General features: G+C 40.2%; 1 protein-coding gene across 1 annotated transcript in view; it reads right to left on the reverse strand.

Moving 5' to 3' along the window:
* LOC122795944 (baculoviral IAP repeat-containing protein 1e-like) overlaps positions 1–18,702 on the reverse strand; it is a 521,014-nt gene that overhangs the window by 92,371 nt on the left and 409,941 nt on the right. Inside the window, exon 7 of the mRNA XM_044064427.1 lies at positions 1,616–1,697. Coding sequence (XP_043920362.1) covers positions 1,616–1,697 — 82 coding nt within the window. The remainder of the gene's footprint in view (positions 1–1,615; positions 1,698–18,702) is intronic.

The raw sequence follows: 18,702 nt of genomic DNA on the forward strand, positions 1-18,702 counted from the left end.
TTCAGCCCCTTCCTTTTTATTTTATTTATTCTTTATTGGCTGGATTATTCCCAATAGGCTAGTAGTCCCTTTTCAGAGAAAACCCTAGGTGGTATTTATACTAATATGGGGAGATTTGGCCAGGGCATTGGAGAACTTCCCTTGATCTTTTTGATAGGGAAGTGTGATCTTTTACATCTACCTGAGATACGTCCAACTCAAGAAGATGGGACCTAAATATCTCATCTCTTAAGCTGCACTGCTGTGTCAGCAAGCCATCTACCTGGTATGGGAATACAACCCACAGCCTTCTGCACCAAAGGTAAGTGTGCTATCTGTTGTGCCACCAACACTGCATTGATACTTACTGTCAGAGTGAAGTGATCCTCTCCTTTACTGGTAGAACTACAACTAAACGGCAGAACAACTAAGGCTTCTTAATATCCCACACCTATCAAAGGTCTCTCTTAAGGGTCAACTCCAGAGAAGAAGAAACACAATTTCAATTTGTGAAGCCTCATACCTGGATGGAATGCAGGGTATGGAATAAGACTACCTAAATCTAGCTGGTACTCTTACACCTCCTTGACAAACTCTAGATCCTTTCTCATCAGCAAAATGACATTCCATGTGTTAAGGGCCAATTTTATTGGTATTTGTACTACTGGGGGAAATTTCTGTTTCTTAATTTGTCTTGCTCCTGCTTGCCACTTGCTTGGGATTGTAGCAAAACCTCAACCCTAACCTTGCAAGGAAGAGCTCTCTCAGCAGGTCTAGACCAGTGAATGACACCCAGAGGACTGGGTATTAGGGTAGGCACTGGTATCTGCATTCTGGGATTACCCAGAGACCTGACTCCCATGGGAAGGTCCTGGTATCCTCGATGTGGGAATACCCACAGGGTTGGTTTTAGCAGTAAGCTTGTTATCCCTGTTCTGACACTTCCCACATGCCTGGCTTTCAAGACCGACCCTGGCATTTCTGTTATGGAGCAATTATTTATCATAATGGTGGAATTGTTAGATCTCTGTCTGGACCATCCTCTCAAACCATTTTGCAAGGTTGATCTTACTGGGAGCATAAAGCTACAGACTAAATAGCTCTAAGGATCACAGAGGCAGACACCTCCCCATGAAACTATTACAATATAAATATAATATATATTGTTAGCTACCTGGCAGTGTAAACATTGGCTCTACATGATGGTCACTGTTGTTATGACACCCTGGCCCTATGAGCAAAATGTGAAAAAGGGGTTATGGATGGATGGATGACTTAAATAATTGCTCACTTTCTAAATATTTATACCCTCCAGGCTGAGTGGTGTTGGGAAATCTTAGGGGCAGTCTGGTATTTTAAAATATCACCCCAACTGGTGGGTATTATTATTTACTTCCAGAACATGTTTTAGTTTAAAACAGACAGTCTGTGTATTACTATGCCACTTATTTGAATTCATTCTTGAACAGACATGTCTGCAGCAGGCACCGTAGAGAGGTAGAATAGTGTATCTAACATGAGTGCTAATTGCGTTTAGATTTACTCATGCAGTTTGGACAAACATTTTCAAAGCTGCATCAACATCTGGTGAACTAGGCTTTGTCAGGCAGCATGTTCACTGAATCTAAAAGCTTACCTTTTCTTTTGGTGACAGGGCACTACTACTTGGTCTTTCAAAGAAACTTTCATATGGTCCTCTGGTAGAGGTGAACCTGCAACTAAGATAAAACTGCTTTTACACCAATGCTCCAGTAATTATATGCTTGCATAGAGAAGGTATCTTTACAGTTCAAATAACATTTGCCACATGATTTGTCAGAGCATGACATGTGTATTCTTCTCCTCCTGTACATTGTGCCCATTTCATAAAACAGATGCTCCTATCTAGCCTCTGGCTTACTCATCAATGCATGCACACTTTGTGTAGCTTCCATACTCATCCTGAAACCTCAAACCTTAAGTTAGAGTTTTGTGTATCCTTAGAAGACATACTTTACAAATATTTTCTTAGAACTTCAAAGAAATGTTCAAAGTTTGTTTAAGTTCACATCCTCATACTCCAGCTCAAATTAGTTATTGGGTTATACAAGAATGCCGTATTAGTAAAAGAGGGTGCATTTATGAGATGTATTGGACTCATGTAGATTTACTCCCTACAAATACAAAGCACTTATACAAGAAGCAGCCATAGTAGGCATAATCTAGTACAGGAGAACTCAGAAAATGCACGGGAAAGTCTTATTCTGTAAAGATAGATACCAAACTGAAAGTTCAAAGGTAGATATGGCAACCTGCATACTGGAATGCTTTATGTCACACCTACAATATACTGTATTGTATTGTATTGCATTATTGTTTTTCCCCAGTGATAAAAACACTAATGTCCTTTAAAATAGATTTACAAAGTTAAAATACTTTATAAATACTGTAGTTTCTTCTATAAATTCTCCTGTTAAATTTGAGACAGTTTTCCATGGTGCCTGGCAGAGTTTTTAAACTAATCCAGTATCACTCTAATTTGTGTTACAGATTTGACGGTCAAAGATGAAGCAAGCTGATATCTGAGAATCTACCATAAATGTCTTATCTACCATGAACACTACAAGCTAATTGGGAAGGAACAATACAGACCTGCGAAAAAAGAGATTGTTTGTGCACTATATGCTGATCTGGGCACCAAGGTTTCAGCACAAATGTGGCACTAAAATGTACATGGAGGTATGCTTCAGATGAGTTTTTCAGCCTTGTACAAAATTCCTATGGCTAGAAATAGATTTGATGCCAGTGCCATCACCACACTGATGATGCACAGAGAAGACAGAGAGTCCACTTCCTAGAATTTGACCAAATATCACAGCTGGTAATCTCCTTCCATTACCTGGCTTTTTCATTGATTTTTTCCCCATACCCACACTGACTTCATAGAGTTCAAGGTAACAAACAGTGGAGTCCAGAATGGGGTGTCAGCCCATTTCAGGTGTAACACATGCTCACATACACACCTAAGGTAGTTTAGCATCACCTATTAAATTCATATAAAGCAGTACAGGCAATGCAAGTTCCAAAAATAACCTATCTCAGCCATGAACAGAGCTAAAAAACTAAGTAATGTAAAGTATCAGTGTGATCCGCTGCACAACAATGCCATCCTGGTGAGTCTGAATCTGAAAAATATACTATTTGTTATCTGTACTAGTATGTCTTATATATTAAAGTATATTGTTACATTTTTCATGCATCCGTTTTAGAATTATTTTTTTTTCTGAATGTACTCCTGAAGTTAATGGCTCAAGTGATTTGACACAAAATGAAGATTATGGCATGTTTTTCGGTTGCTTTTTGGTTTTCATTATGTCTACTCCCAGAAATAGATATCAACATAGGTATTTAACATGACACAAGCTATAACATGATTTACATATGTGAAGGCTGCCAACCTAGCCAGACAGGATTTTATACATAATTCTATCATTTGTAAATATAAATGTTGAACTACAGACTTGTTTTCTTAAATGAAAGAATATGCTGTGAAATGTGAACTTAAAACAATGTAACAACATTGCCATCTGCTGTAAAGAAAGCTAAGACAAGCATTTCTTGTTTGTCCTTTGAGGTTCAAATTATTTCATGACTGTCTTTGATGTTTACAATTCGGCTCCGGCTGGGCTAGATGAAAGCATCCTGCCTATTGTTTTAACTTAAGGAATAATTACTAGAGTTTACATGTGGAATATCTTTTATTGATGTGGTTTCTGCAGGTGCAAGATAACAATTATGTAGTATCTGTTACCCTGGGAACACCAGGAAAGTGTAAAGCAAATGACGTAATAGGAACAAGGACTGCAACAGCAATTTAAACAGAAAGAATCATAAGGCATGAAGCATTTTTGTCTTGACCATCTAACTCACAGCACTGTCTTGCTCCTACATAAGTTATCTTAGACTTGCGTTTTACCTGGATTAGTGGCTTCCCCTGCTACTAGCAGATTCTGTTGTGTCAGTCTGTGCTGCCCACCATGGGTTCCTTTAGACCCATGAGCAGTAATGGGGTCCCCTTCTGTGCAGGGCTGCCCTGCTTGCCAGGTATAGGTCTCCCTTCTTCCCCAACTCATTTGAAGTAGCACATTGTCTATCAGCTAACCAGATCCTCATGCCCTCAAGCAAAGCGCTAAAGGCTTGTTCCCTCACCAAAAGTCTGCAAGCCCTTCAAAAGCGGTGACCTGACATCCACTCACCCACCTATGGAAATAAGTGCTCAGTTCAGTAACATATTCACACACACTTTCATCTGCCTTGCATCTATGTTCAAGAAACTTTTTCCTATACGTTTCAGGTGTTAGCTTATACAGGTCTAAAAGACAATTCTTAACAGCAGTATAATCAAAACATGCAACGTCAGACATTTTAGACAGTACAGTTACAGCTTTTCCATGGAGTAAGGGGGTCAGGAACCATACCCAGAGCCCTGTGTCAACTTCATACCGTTTACATACCTTCTCAAACATATAAATGAAACTTTCAAAATTATCCCCCACTTTAAACTGCGGAAGAAATTTACTGACCTTTTGTGCTTCTGGGGTCCAGTTACTCCCTTCCCCATTACCTCCATGACTCTGGCGAAGAGTCAGTATCTCCTTCTCATGCTGTTTCTGCCTCTCTTGTTCCTCAGCTTGCAGACATAACAGTTTCTCATTCTCCTCAGCCTGCAAACATTGCAGTCTCTCATTTGCGTCTAATTCCACATGCCTGGCCTCTAAGTCCATTGCAGAAAGGTTGAACTGTCCATTCTCCAAGGGTATTATATCACACTGCCAGTCTGATTGTCCTCCTGGTTGCTGTTTTCTGATGCAGCTGTAACCAAGGCTGCAATGAGGTCTGCCTTAGTCAGGTTTCCATGCACCAGTCCCGTAAGCTGGCACATCTCTGCCAGCTGGCTCCTTGTCAGCTTTCCATACTCCCCTGCTGACATGCTGCTTGCTCACCCTGACTACCTGAGCTAACAGAAGAAATAAAACACTTGTGATCTGAACTCTGAGTATTCACTGTGTGGCTGTTTTAGAGTACAAAAACACCTTCAAAGCTCACTGTACACAAGCTACAGGATTCACTCTACCCACACCAATACAAGCCAATTAGTATTTGCCAACTAATTAATATGTGATGTGGATATCCCACCACTGCTACCAATTAATATGTGACACCCGTGCCCTGGCCCAGCAATCAAGGAGCCACAATCCTCACCACTAACACCAGACATATATGAAGAAAGGATAACAAATACACACAGTAAAGTGCAATTTTCCCTTAAGAGCATACAGAGATCACAGTCAGTCCGGGGTTGGTCGCTCCCTTGCTCTCCAGGTCCCCAATAAGACTCCCCACTGGCACAGCTATAGGGTCCAGATCTCAGCCAGCTGGGCAAGCTAAAATCTCCAGCACCCTCTCTGTCCAACCAGTGCTTTGTGACCTTGCCCAAGTAGCCGACAAACACACACTCTGAAAAGAGTTTATACAACCACACAGACACTCCTAGGAAAGGCTGGCACAGGTTCTCCAGCTGTGCCTCTTTTTCCCAGACTATACGGTAGTACCAGCTGGCACCACACACTAATAATTATCAGCTACTCAAAGGCCCTTAAAAGGGTGTCCAGTTATTACTGTGCAATATTGTTATCCAAATGGTAGAATAACCAAGGGCTAAAGCTATTAGAGTGGCTTTGAACAGTTTTACCAAAGGCATGCAAGTACTCTTAAGAGCTTAAGTGATCTCTACACAAACCAGCCACAGTTAAAAGGTTTTGAAATATTTAATAATAATTAAAACCACAAGACAATACTTTCTACTACACAGTGTTAGTCAAAAGTTCAGAGATCACACAGAAATACAGGAGTACAGTTCTGACATCACATCTGAAAAACACTTAGTCTAATCTTTCTAGTTCCTAGCTATTTCTAAAAGAAAACACAAGTCTAAGATAACTTACATAGGAGCAAGACAGTGCTGTGAGTTAGATGGTCAATTCAAAAATGCTTCGTGCCTTCTGATTCTCTCTGTTTAAATTGCTATTGCAGTCCTGGTTCCCATTACATAATTTTTTTACACTTTCCTGCTGTTCCCAGGCTAACAGATACTACATAATTGTTATCTTGCACCTGCAGGAAACTACATCAATAAAAGGCATTCCACATGTAAATTCTAGTAATTATTCCTTAAGTTAAAACAATAGGCAGGATGTCTTCATCTAGCCTGTCTGGAGCCGAATTGTAAACATCAAAGACAGTCATGAAATAATTTGAACTTCAAAGGACAAAAAATAAATGCTTGTCTTAGCTTTCATTACAGCAGAGGGCAATGTTGTTACATTGTTTTAAGTTCACATTTCACAGCATATTCTTTCATTTAAGAAAACAAGTCTGTAGTTCAACATTCATATTTACAAATGATAGAATTATGTATAAAATCCTATCTGGCTTGGCTGGCAGCCTTCACAACATACGCAAGCTATACACTTTGGGTAATCAGAACACCATACATCTTTACAGAAACAGACAGATACTTACCTATATTATGGTTTCACTAATAAATGTTCATATGTGTTAATTTTTCATGTAGGGTGTTGCAGCTGTGAGACATAGCTAACAACTTGTCATAAGAGGATATAAGAGTCACCTGTTGCTGCACTTAGCAATGAAAATATAAGTTAGAAATTAATATAGTTGGCAAAATTCTGTGGGTTCAGTCTTTCATGATCTTATGTCAGAAGTTTTCATCTTTAAGAAAATTTTCAAGGAACCACCATTATCAACACAAGTAATTGCAAAAATAATGCACTTTTTGCATGAAACACTGAAACATTTGATATTATATATGTTTAATAGATTACTCCCATCACAAAGCATTTGTTATTCACATTTGGTGTAGAAAATATGACATTACTATTTATGGAGTCCCAGGACTGGAGTTATAAAATAAGATGAATGGGTGAGTGAAGGTTAGATAGCAGGTAAACAAATGGTACCCTTAGCCTTGCTGTGGTCCCTAGCCATCTACTCCCTTGTAAAAGGTGGCATCAATACTTGATTAGACATTGGATACCTCAGTTGTGCTCAACTAGTTGTGGTCATTTTTACTAAATACATCTAAGATCACTAGAGGTCTCCAGTTTTTCATAATGTGAAAAGAACTATATATGAAACATTTGTCAATCAACCCCCCCACACACACACACACACACACACACACACACACACACACACACACACACACACACACACACACACACACACACACACACACACACACACCTGTCTACCTGTCTTTTTATTGATCTATCAACTTTTGCAGATTTTTGAGGTTTATGGGTCCCAAAGGTGGGAAATATCTCCTATATGTCACAAAAGATTATAAGTGAAGGATAGAATCATGATGTGAATAGCTTTTCAGAGATGTTAAGCAAATAAGCAACAGAATGCCTATAAGTGAAGGATAGACTCATGATGTGAATAGCTTTTTAGAGATGTTAAACAAATAAGCAACATAATGCCTTCCAGATACATTGTGCTAATGATTATAACCAGAAAATGGAAAATACAATGGTGCCTGATGTCCTACAACACTGATACATACCAATTTATCACTGATTTTCATATTGTTTGTTAACCTAGAAATTCAAATGAGTAGATCCATTTACAGTAGAGGCCCAGGAAGAATACCTCCTTACAATGCTTACACAAAAATATAAAGATAGTGACATCATATACAGAAACAGGCTACCCTACAGGGGGTTGCTGACCTTATAGTTGGGTTCTAACTGCATGAACACAACTTACAGGTTCATAGGTGTATACTAGGTTATTGACCACTGGGGCCTTTTTAAGCCTAGCCATGCATCCCAAATCTCTGACAAGTTCTGGTATCCATGATAAGTGTAAGCAGGGGCTTAGGAGATTAAACATTTACAGGTTATCTGTGTCCATTAGGGACAGAGGTGCCAAGCAAGGGATGACTTTCCTTTTCCCCATCCAGTTGTTCAAGTTACACTTGAATTGGGTTAGGGAGGGCCTCTTCTTCACATGGATAGGGAGCATGCTTCAGAGAAGGGGTAATCTCTCCAACAGGTCCTATTTACATCACAGGCAAGATTTAAGTTTTTATAATGGCTAATCCTGGTGTTGTTTGTTTTGTGGATATACAGGTGGTTCATCAGGCTGGGATCAGATGATATCTTGTATGCCAAGTATAGACTTCCCTACAACAGTCTGTAGAATCAGAATACAGGGATAAGACTTTGAGGTGGTCAGCAGAGGGCATGTTTCTTACACTCTTTATTCTTTTAGCAAGGAAACTCTGTGGACATTCCAGTTGTTGGATGTGTCAGGTTAGGTACATACCATAAGGGCATTGTACTCAATGATAGGTCTAAAGAATGTGAAATGTAGTGAAACAATTATCTCCTTGGACCTAGACGCCATATACTTGTTTAGAAGATGCATAATATAGAATGATTTCCTCACTACCATAGACACGTGATAGTCAAAGGTTAGATTACTATCTCTGTGTGTCCCAAGCCCAAAGTCCATGACTACTGGGTAAACCCTTAGGGGTGTGTTGTCAATATAATAATTACTAGGGATGGATAACTTCCCAAAGGATACTATTATGCATGTATTGGCATTTAGTTTTAGTCCATGGCTCTGACACTAGTTATTTGTCTGTGCCAGCCCTTCCTGGAGAACATTAGTGTCAGCGAGGGTTTCTATGAGTGAGCCTAATTTGCAATCATCTGTAAATGTGGTCGGCCAGAGGGCCTTGTCATTGGCCTTGACTTCAGAGGAGTAAATGTCAAAAAGGAGAGGTTTAAGAACTGATTTCAGAGGGACTCCATTGGTGACTGGCCTCTTTGTAGACGTCGACTCCCCAATTCTAACTTCCTGGGTCCTGTCTATGAGCCAGCTTGCTATCCAGTGTGTGCCATAAGGGTTCACACCTAACCTCTTGAGTTTGTCAACAATGCCCTAGTGGGATATTGTGTCAAATGACTTGGCCAGGTCATCGTGTGAAACATTTTGCCCTCATCCATTTCCATGGTGACCTTCTCAAAGAAGTCCACCAGGTTGAGCAGACATGACCTACCCTTGATGAAATCAAATTAGATTGGTTCCAGTGTCTGGAGAATTCTTATATCATTAGTGATCAATTCCATGAGAATTCTTTCCATGACATTGCATTGGAAACTAGTGAGACTTATGGGTCTGTAGTTTCCAGGGTCTGTAGATGGCCCACCTTTATGCAAAGGGATGATGGTTGCTGTTCTCCATTCATGAGGCACAAAGCCACTTTGGAGGCTATGTTAAAATAGTGATTCCAGAGGCTCTGATAGGTCATGTCTCATGCTATTTAGAAGGCAGCCTGGGATAATACTGCGGCCCATTTTATGCAGTGTTCTTGTCCTTAGAGATGGCACTGATGATCTGTTCCCTAGTGATAGTTGGTGGAGTCATATTTTATGGTAGTTCCTGAGGAGAGGCTGGGAGAAAATGGATAAAGTTAGAGATCCATTTGTCTGACAGTAGGTTTGCTATATCTTCTGGCTCAGTACAGATGGCTCCATTAACAATGAGCTCAGCACACAATTGTGTATTGCTTTTGAGGTTGTGGACATAGCTAAAAATGCCTTGTGGTACTCTTTGGCCTAGGTGCTAAATCTACCTCACATTTGGCTTTGGTAGACTTTATTTGTCCTCTGAGTTATTCGTTTAGCTTGATGAGAACAGACAACTGGCAAGTTAGAAGGGTGAATATATCTGCTCTGCAGGATTGCCGATCTACCACACTGAAGTGCACTTAACTGTGGAGTTTCACCTTTCCTCACTGTAGCGTGACCATGGAGTTAGTCTATATAATGATGGGAGTGGGAGCTTGATCCACACATTGCAGGTTCAATGTAGCTTGCCCTCCCCCTGCAAAAATACTTATTTTATTTTCATTCAGGTAAAGAGTGCTCTTGATTTTTAAAGATTAAGATGGGTTTTCCGATCAGCCATGCAGTTATCATTTATAGGGAAAGCTACAGAAACATCATTCATAAAACAGAGACACTAAACAAAGCACATGATACATAATGACAGCTTATTGACAGTGTGTGCAATATACCTTCATAAAATTCTGAGCAAAATACAGAATCACAAAAGCAATCTTAACATACATAAAGAACTCAGAAAAGTATATAGTTAATACATTCATCTTTGAAAAACACCCATAAAATGCAAATTAACAAGCAGGTAATAACCATCAGTTACTAAATATTGTCAGCGTCAGTACAGAGTTGGGGAGTACCTAGTAAAGAGTTGTAGTTTCCCACAAGATGTTACTGCTCATCATTGCAGAGGTGTAAAAATATTTGAAGAGTAAAGAGAAAAGTCTGGGAGATTGAAAGTATATTTTCCCTAGGTGTTTCTTCTCTGTCCAGCTACTGACCACCACACCTCCCCTTATTAGACTCAAACAAAAATTCCTTAGTGTTGGGATATCTCAACATATGTTGAGAGCCTGTCCATAAGGGACAGCATTCAGGCAGACATTAAGAGTGTTTGCATTTGACGTAGATCACTCACATCATCCCTGGGCATACCTCTCAACTGTCCAGATTTTTACAGAATGTTAAAATTTTTGCCTTAAAAGTTCAATCTGCTTCTCGTGAAATGTATAGTTTTATGGCAAATGACTGGGATAATCTGAGGAATTAAATCACTAAATAATGACATATATTTGAGTTTTAGACTTCATATCCATAATCCCTTAGAAAATGCCTTTTAACACAAACCCTGTTATATAGCCACTTTTCTAAGTTTATAAGAGCAATATTTAAAATCTGTTCCTATTTTTGGGCTTTTGCCACTCCCCATTATGTCAGGCTTAGTCCAGATTTTTTGGGCAAAGAGGTTGAGAGGTATGTCCCTTGTGGCGCGATGGGGCCCTCAATCATCATGTGGATGCATGCCCTCTTGCGTAAGCCATCTCCTCATGACACTCACTGGAATGTTGCCCTTCCACCAAGGACTGGATAAGACAAGGGATTATAGGCTTCCTATGTCATTGTTTATAAATTCTATGATGACATGTTCCGTGATGATGTGAGGTATTTTTCCACCTATGCCAGGAGAAGTAGGAGAGTGGATGTGTAACATATGCCAACATAGCTAGCTGGAGTTTTGTAAAGAATTATATGTCATTTGTATAGCAAAATGATTTGTACAGGTGCTTGTGTTGAAAATGTATTTGTAAAGCTGCTTGTGTTAAAAATGTACCAACAGTGGGTCCTGCTGGACAGAAATTAAATACATCTGTATGTCAGACTGTATTTTGACTGTTGAAATGAATATACTGCAACACAGGATACTGGAAGAGAAGAGGTTAATCTCAGTCCAGCTAACTTTGAAAAATAGTCTGAGATTAAATTACCCGGTTTCGGCCATAAAGATTGCATTTTACAGTTCTGATTGCAGCCAGAGACAAAATGTTGGTGGAAACCAGGAATAGGAATCCTACTGTATTGTCCTTAGGGGTGAACTAATTGCTACCCTGGAAGGATGGAAGTTTTTGAAATGGCTTTATAGCCTCCAGATGCTGTAACACATCTTAGCAAAGCTCTGTGTGTGTGTATTATGACACATACGAGCTAGATTCTGGTTCTGTTTCTAGTAAAGGTGGACGTATGGGAACCAGAAGTCAGATAACAAGATGTATGTGATGTCATTCTGTAATCCAGTACCGAAATGCTGTTTTAATACTAGATGGAACAGAAGTCTCAGAGCAGTCTGTGAAACCTGACAAAAGAAGGACCACTCACTTACATCATCTTGCCTTGCCCTAGTAAGCGAACTAGAAAACAGTAATTATTTAATCAGTCAGGAAAATATAGTGAGATTAGTTAAGTATTATTTTTCTGTATCTGTGTGAACCTTTCCATCTGTGTTATTTTTAATATTTCCTGTGATTGAAACTCTGGTGTTTATTGCAAATAGATATTTAGTATTTTTATGTTCTTTTATTATTTATTATTAAATATATTTAAACTTTTCACTGTGGATGTTTTTTTAAAGAATATTTTAACCTTTGAAAGTACTTATATTTATTTGCTGACACTGTGGCCACTCCTGAAAGTCTTGCTGCATTGGTCAAACACTGCCATCTGTATTAGCATTAATTTTACTAAGTATAATTGGATACACTGGTAAGAGCCTTAGAGTAGCTGGCTTAAGAGTGTTCTGGTGGCAGTATCTACCTTATAGTCTGGGCAGAGATGCACGGCTAGTAAATCTTTGCCAGCCTTTCCCAGGTGTGTATGTGTGTGTGTGTTTCTTTGAAAATAAAATCTCAAAAAGTGTGTGTCAGCAATTTGGAGCAAGGACACAGCGTCCTGGTTTCACAGACAGGGTGGTGGAGGACTTTGCTTGGAATACTCAGCTGAGGACTCAACTCTACAGCTGTGGTCAGTGGGGAGACTTATTTGGGGCCTGGAGAGAGAGAGAGGGGGGAAACCCAGCCCCAGGATGGGAGTGTGCTCCCTGTGTGCACTTAAGGGAAATTGTGCTTGGTGCAGAGAGCTGTGTCTAGAAATACTGTGTGTATCTATTTTTGTTCCAAGTGAACATGTCAGTGGTAAGGATTAAGGCTCCTTGATTACTGGCCCAGAGCAGGGACATCACATATTGGTGAGCAGTGGTGTGGATATTAATTGAACTTCTAAAACCTGTAGGCAGTTGTCACTAAAGGTGTGTGTACTCTCAGCAGCCACAAGGTAAACATACAGAGTTTCATTTTCACAACAGTTTTATTTATTTTTGTTAATTTATTTTGTCAGAGAAAGCAGGCAAAGATGTCAGCAAAGGATTATGTCAAGCTGACAAAGAACTAGTTATCCAAGGTGTGTGAAGCAAAAGGACTGGTGCATGCCAACCTGACTAAAGAGGAAATGATTTCAGCCTTAGTCACAGCTGTAGCCCATTCCAGCAATCAGTAGGATAATCAGTCTGGCAATGGGGATTTGCAGCCCTCAGAAACAGGACAGTTCACCTTTTCCTCAGAAGAGATAACCAGTCTTGAAATGGGGATTTGCAGCCCTCAGAAACAGGACAGTTCACCTTTTCCTCAGAGAATTTAAAAACTTGGCTGGAGTTAAAGAAACTTGAACTGAAGGCCAAAGGTTTGGAATTAGAATCGGCAGACAGACTGCGTCCTTCAGAGGTCAAAGAAAATGAGAGACAGTGGCATTTGGGGCTGAAGAAAATGAGAAGCAGCATCAACATGAGAAGGAGATGCTGACTCTTCATTGGGGTCATGGAGGTAATGGTGAAGGGAATAACCAAACCCCAGAAGCAATAAAGGTGAGTAAATTTCTTCCACAGTTTACAGAGGGTGATAATTTTGATAGTTTTATTCATATATTTGAAAGAGTATATAAATAGTATAATGTCGACCAAGCTCTGGGTACGGTTCCTGACCCCCTTACTCCATGGTAAAGCTGTAACTGCTGTTTCTAAATTGTCTGATACCAATTGCTTAAACTATGATAAAGTTAAACAATGTTTATTGGAATGTTGCAAGTTAACTCCTGAAGCTTACAGAAAAAGGTTTTGTGAGCGTACATGCAAGGCAGATGAAAGTGTATGTGATTATATTGCTGATACAGACAACTAGATACTTAAGAGGTGCAGGCAACTATTCCAGACAAACCAGGCATCACTGTACCAAACTTTATTATAAAATACACAAATATAGTTAAAAACATGAAACATTTACATAAATATAGTTAAAAACTTGCAAATGTATTAAAACCTACCCATCCAAGTATGATGTATTATATTTTAATAGCTATGTATTAATAACTCTGAAAAAGTGTGTATCTTATGGAATAATGTCTATGCATCTGATGTTATAACATGTTCTATGCCATTAGTTTTGTATTGTCTTGTTTTGCTTTATTTGAAGCTTTTCTCCCAGGGCCTCCACTGAAAATGGACATATATCCAGTCGGATTATCCCAGTCAACAAATGTAAAATAAGTAAATAAATAAAATAAAATAAAATAAAAACATGAAACACTTGTCAGTGGTAAGGACTGAGGTTCCTTGATTACTGGCCCAGAGCAGGAAAGTCACATGTTCCATTACCTAGCATTGTATGAATTTTAGGGTCTATATTATAAGCACGAACATTTACTTACATGAATACCTAAACGCTGACACATATTCCGCAAACCGCAAATACACCGAACGCCCTAAACTGCGAAATTCAAAAACTCGAACCGTCATAGTTGTCCCAACCCACCGCCCCCTACACAAACAAACTAAACTACATAATACACTAACCAAAACACTACTTCTAACCCTAAACTAAACCCTACTTCTAACCCTATACTAAAGCTTGCATATACCACCATGTATGCACTTAACCCGCACCCTAACCCTAAGGTCCATAACTATCGCACACTTACCTTAAAAAGCTATACCCAAACAAACTAAATAATCTACACACATACACTTAACAAAACCCTACTTCTAACCCTACACTAAATCTAACATACATTACCATCTATGCACTTAACTTAACCCGCACCCTAAACCTAAGGTCCATAACTATTGCACACTTACCTTACGGAACTGTACCACAGAAGGGCCAACCATGACGATTCAACGTTTCCGATTTTGTACTTCTGGACGATCTATGTTTTCACAGTTTGATGAAGACGTGTCGGCGTTTAGATATTTGGGTAAGTAAACGTTCATTCTTTTAATATAGACCCGAATTTTACGGGTAAACAGATTAGATTTAAGAAGTTAACCATTAGTCAGGTAAGAATCAAAAGACTGAAAACATTTGTCTTAAAGGCTTTAGAACCATTGCTGATGTCATATAGTGTCTGGCTGCACTAAAGAGAAATATGACAGAGATCCTTGAGTATTACTGAGTAGAATTCAACAGCCAACGCCCATTTGAAAGAAAGGCATCACTGATGAAACTGAAGTCAGTTACTTTGGACAAGCTCTTACAATTGAAGGAATAAAGCTAAATCATGAGGACATCAAAGCCATTACAGAACTGGAGACACTGGAAGCATCTAGAAACAAAGACGAATTATAGACTGTCCTTAGCACATTCAATTATCAAATCAAATTTCCATTTTATTATAACATAAATGATATTTTACTAAAGGGAGAAGTCACTGTTTTATGCACTACACTGGTTATTTTCATGTGAAAATGTGCAAAAGAAAAAAGGGAGACAGAAACAGATGGTAAGCATTAGTCAGATAAGAATCAAAAGGCTGAAAACATTTGTCCATAATACAATCAGACAAACACTCATTTCCAAGAGAGCCAGTGATTTCAGATGCAAATCCAGATGACATTGGCAAGTTCTTAGTACATATTTACTCATGTGGAGTAATGTAGAATACTTTATCGTTGCCGACTACTACATTAGATATTTTGTGTTTGACAAAATTGATTAATACTTCTGCAGTGAAACCAGTGTTTGTGAGATATGGTATTCCACAGGCAAAACTCGCATATCATAGTGGTTTAGAGTACAGGTCAAATGAGTTTAAATTTTTCTTTCTACAAATATGCGAGGATTTACATGTTACGACAAGTCCAATACATGACAGAGTGATATCTTAACTGAAAAGTTAATCCAAGTTGCAAAACCATTGTTCAACAAGGCAATGCAATTACTTAGTAATGATGACCATCCATCCTGGCATGCCTAAAGACTAGTTCCCTGTGCTTTCTCCTTTTAACCTGGTGAACATGGGCATTTTGAGGCAGTGTAGCAACTGCCTCATGTGCACAGACAACCCTCTCCTCTTACCTCCCAACACTCAGACCTGTGAGAGATGCAGTTATATCTCCAAATTGAAAGCCATGCACTCTCCATCCAAGGCCAGAATATCTGGTCAAGAGGAGAAGGTCAACACCTGCACCACACCACATGGAACGCATAGCCCTCCAGAACACCCACCATGACAGCCCACACATAAAAACACAAACCTCACACCTTCACGGAGGCTCTCAATAGAAATCTCCCCAAACAATAGAGACTTCCAAGGCAGAAACGCACTCAACCACCACAACACAGCACAAACCACAAGGCACACAGATCACCTACACAGTGTGGCCCTCAACCTAAGCCCCTAAGGCAAAACAGCTTGCCCAATACAATAATCATGGGTGACTCAATTGTGAGGCACACTGATGTCCTACTCACTGGGTTGAATAAGGAGAAGGTAACAGTCAGCTGTCTATCAGGTGCCAGAATCCGACACATAACACATGCACTCAGGTCACTCCACAACAAGTAGAAGTATGACTCTGTCATTGTCCATGTGGGTGTGAATGACCTGAGATGCACCTCCCTGGATTACATGAAAACAGACATGGTGGAGCTCTCGGATTATGTAGCCCAGGCAGGTATGACCCTAGCCCTAAGCAGCATCCTACCCTCACACAGAATGATACCACAGTTGTTGTTGTTGTTTCTTTCTGCTTTTCCCAGTTAGGGGTCGCCACAGCGGAACTCCGGTCTGCTAATGATTGGTAGTAGATTTTTACATGCCGAGTTGCCAGCCCTGACGCACAACCTTCAACGAAGGTACGCCCATTCATGTATGTCTCCACACAGAAGACGCTTTAGCTGAGAATCAAACAGGACAACGTCTTACTGTGAGGCAACAAGGCTACCGCAGCACCATCACCGCAGAACAAACAAAAAATGATTGACTTCAACAATTGGCTAAGTTTTTGGTGTCATTCTAAGGGGATCCAGTATCTGTCTGTTTGAGATGACATGATTGACAGACCTCGATGCTTTGCCAGAGATGGCCTGCATCTGTCACCCCTGGGTTTCCAGGTACTGGCTAAGGCTCTGGCCAACCCTACTGTCACCTTTTTAGGCGGTGTTCCAAAGACCAAATTACCACCATAACAGCTACAAATAAATGCAATCTGAGGCTCATGCTGCTCAATGCTAGAAGTCTAAATCTCAAGATGCACTCACTCGAAGCACACCTCAAAATGGAGAACATCGACATTTGTGTTGTAACTGAGACCTGGTTTAAAGCAGCAGAAAGCACCCCTGTGCTACCAGGCTATAACTTATTCCACACCATTCCGCCCCAGAACATGGATGAAAGCTCCAAAGGTGGTGGTGTCTCCATATTCATAAAAGATATGCACACCTCCAGACTAGTAGCCCAGCATAATGCATCTGAGATACTCCAGGTACAACTAACATTGGGTAAGATGGTGATTCAGGTCGTAGCCTGCTATAGGTCCCCAATCATGTCCCAATACTCTCATTCCACATTCTTAAGCACCCTGGAAACTACTAAGATCCAACCCAACACTCTCATACTAGGTGACTTCAACTACCCCTCCATTAACTGGGAAAACTACTCGTGCACCAATGCAGTGGCCCAATGCTTCCTGGAATTCATCAGTTCCAATGCCCTGGACCAGCTCATTCTTACCCCCACTAGAGGAAGCAACATCCTTGACCTGGTTATTACTAACATGGGCAGCCATTACTCTACACCAACAGTCAATTCCTCCCTGGTTAGATCCAACCACAAACTAATCACCATGGAAATCCACATCTCACCCACATCCCCCGCAAAGGTATCCACTATGAAAAACTTCTCCAAAGTTGACTTTGGACTCCTAAAAACAGAAGTGGCTAACTTCAAGGCACCCATGCCAATGGAAAATAGATGCATGACTGCTGAATCATACACCAATGTACTGCATGAACATGCACATAAATGCATGGAACTAGCCATACCCAACAGAACCAAGACGCTCTCCTCCAAAAAAAAGGAAGCCAATCTGGTGGACCCTGCCATTAATAAACTCTACAACAGAAGGAGGAAACTGTTGCAGAAAAAGGTGAAGTCACAAGCCTGGAAAAAATTCCCTTATTAGCCTCAACAAAAAGTTGAGATCCCTCATCAAAACCTCCAAATCCGGCTATGAAGGTAGAATTGCGGCAGATACTAAAAACAACCACAAAGCCTTCTATAGTTATATCAAGAATCTCCACGGCAATACCTAGATTTGTTCTGAGTTACATCACAATGGTATCTCCTATACAGAGCCAACAGATATTGCCAACATACTGGCCAACAGAGTCAGTGCCAAATTTTATCTCTCTCTCCCCCCATAAAGGACCATTCTCAATACTGGAAGAATGCCAGGCACCCAGCATTACTGCAGCACAGGTTAAGCTGCATTGTCCAAGGCCAAGAACACAGCTTCCACAGGACCTGACAATATCCTTGGCTGTGTTCTACATGAATTACAAAGTGAACTGGCACCACATCTGTGCGCCCTGTTCACTCACAGCTTCACCTCAGGTTTTGTCCCTTCCAAATGATGCACTGCTACAGTCATCCCTCTCTATAAAGGAAGGGCAACCACAGACCCTGGAAATTATCACCCTATTAGCCTGATGAGTCTGATATGTAAGGCTATGGAGAGCAACATCATGGACCTAATTAACAAGGATACAGGGAATCTCCAAACTCTAGATCCCATGCAATTAGGTTTTGTGAAAAGTAGATCATGCCTGCTCAACCTGGTTGACTTTTTTGAGTCAGTCACCAGAGCTGTGGATGAGGATAAGGCAGTTCATACAGCCAAGGCCTTTGATACCATTCCTCACTCAGG

The sequence above is a fragment of the Protopterus annectens genome, chromosome 2.part2 (genome assembly GCF_019279795.1).
Source record: "Protopterus annectens isolate FY-2018-M chromosome 2.part2, PAN1.0, whole genome shotgun sequence".
In the NCBI taxonomy this organism is placed as follows: Eukaryota; Metazoa; Chordata; order Ceratodontiformes; family Protopteridae; genus Protopterus; species Protopterus annectens.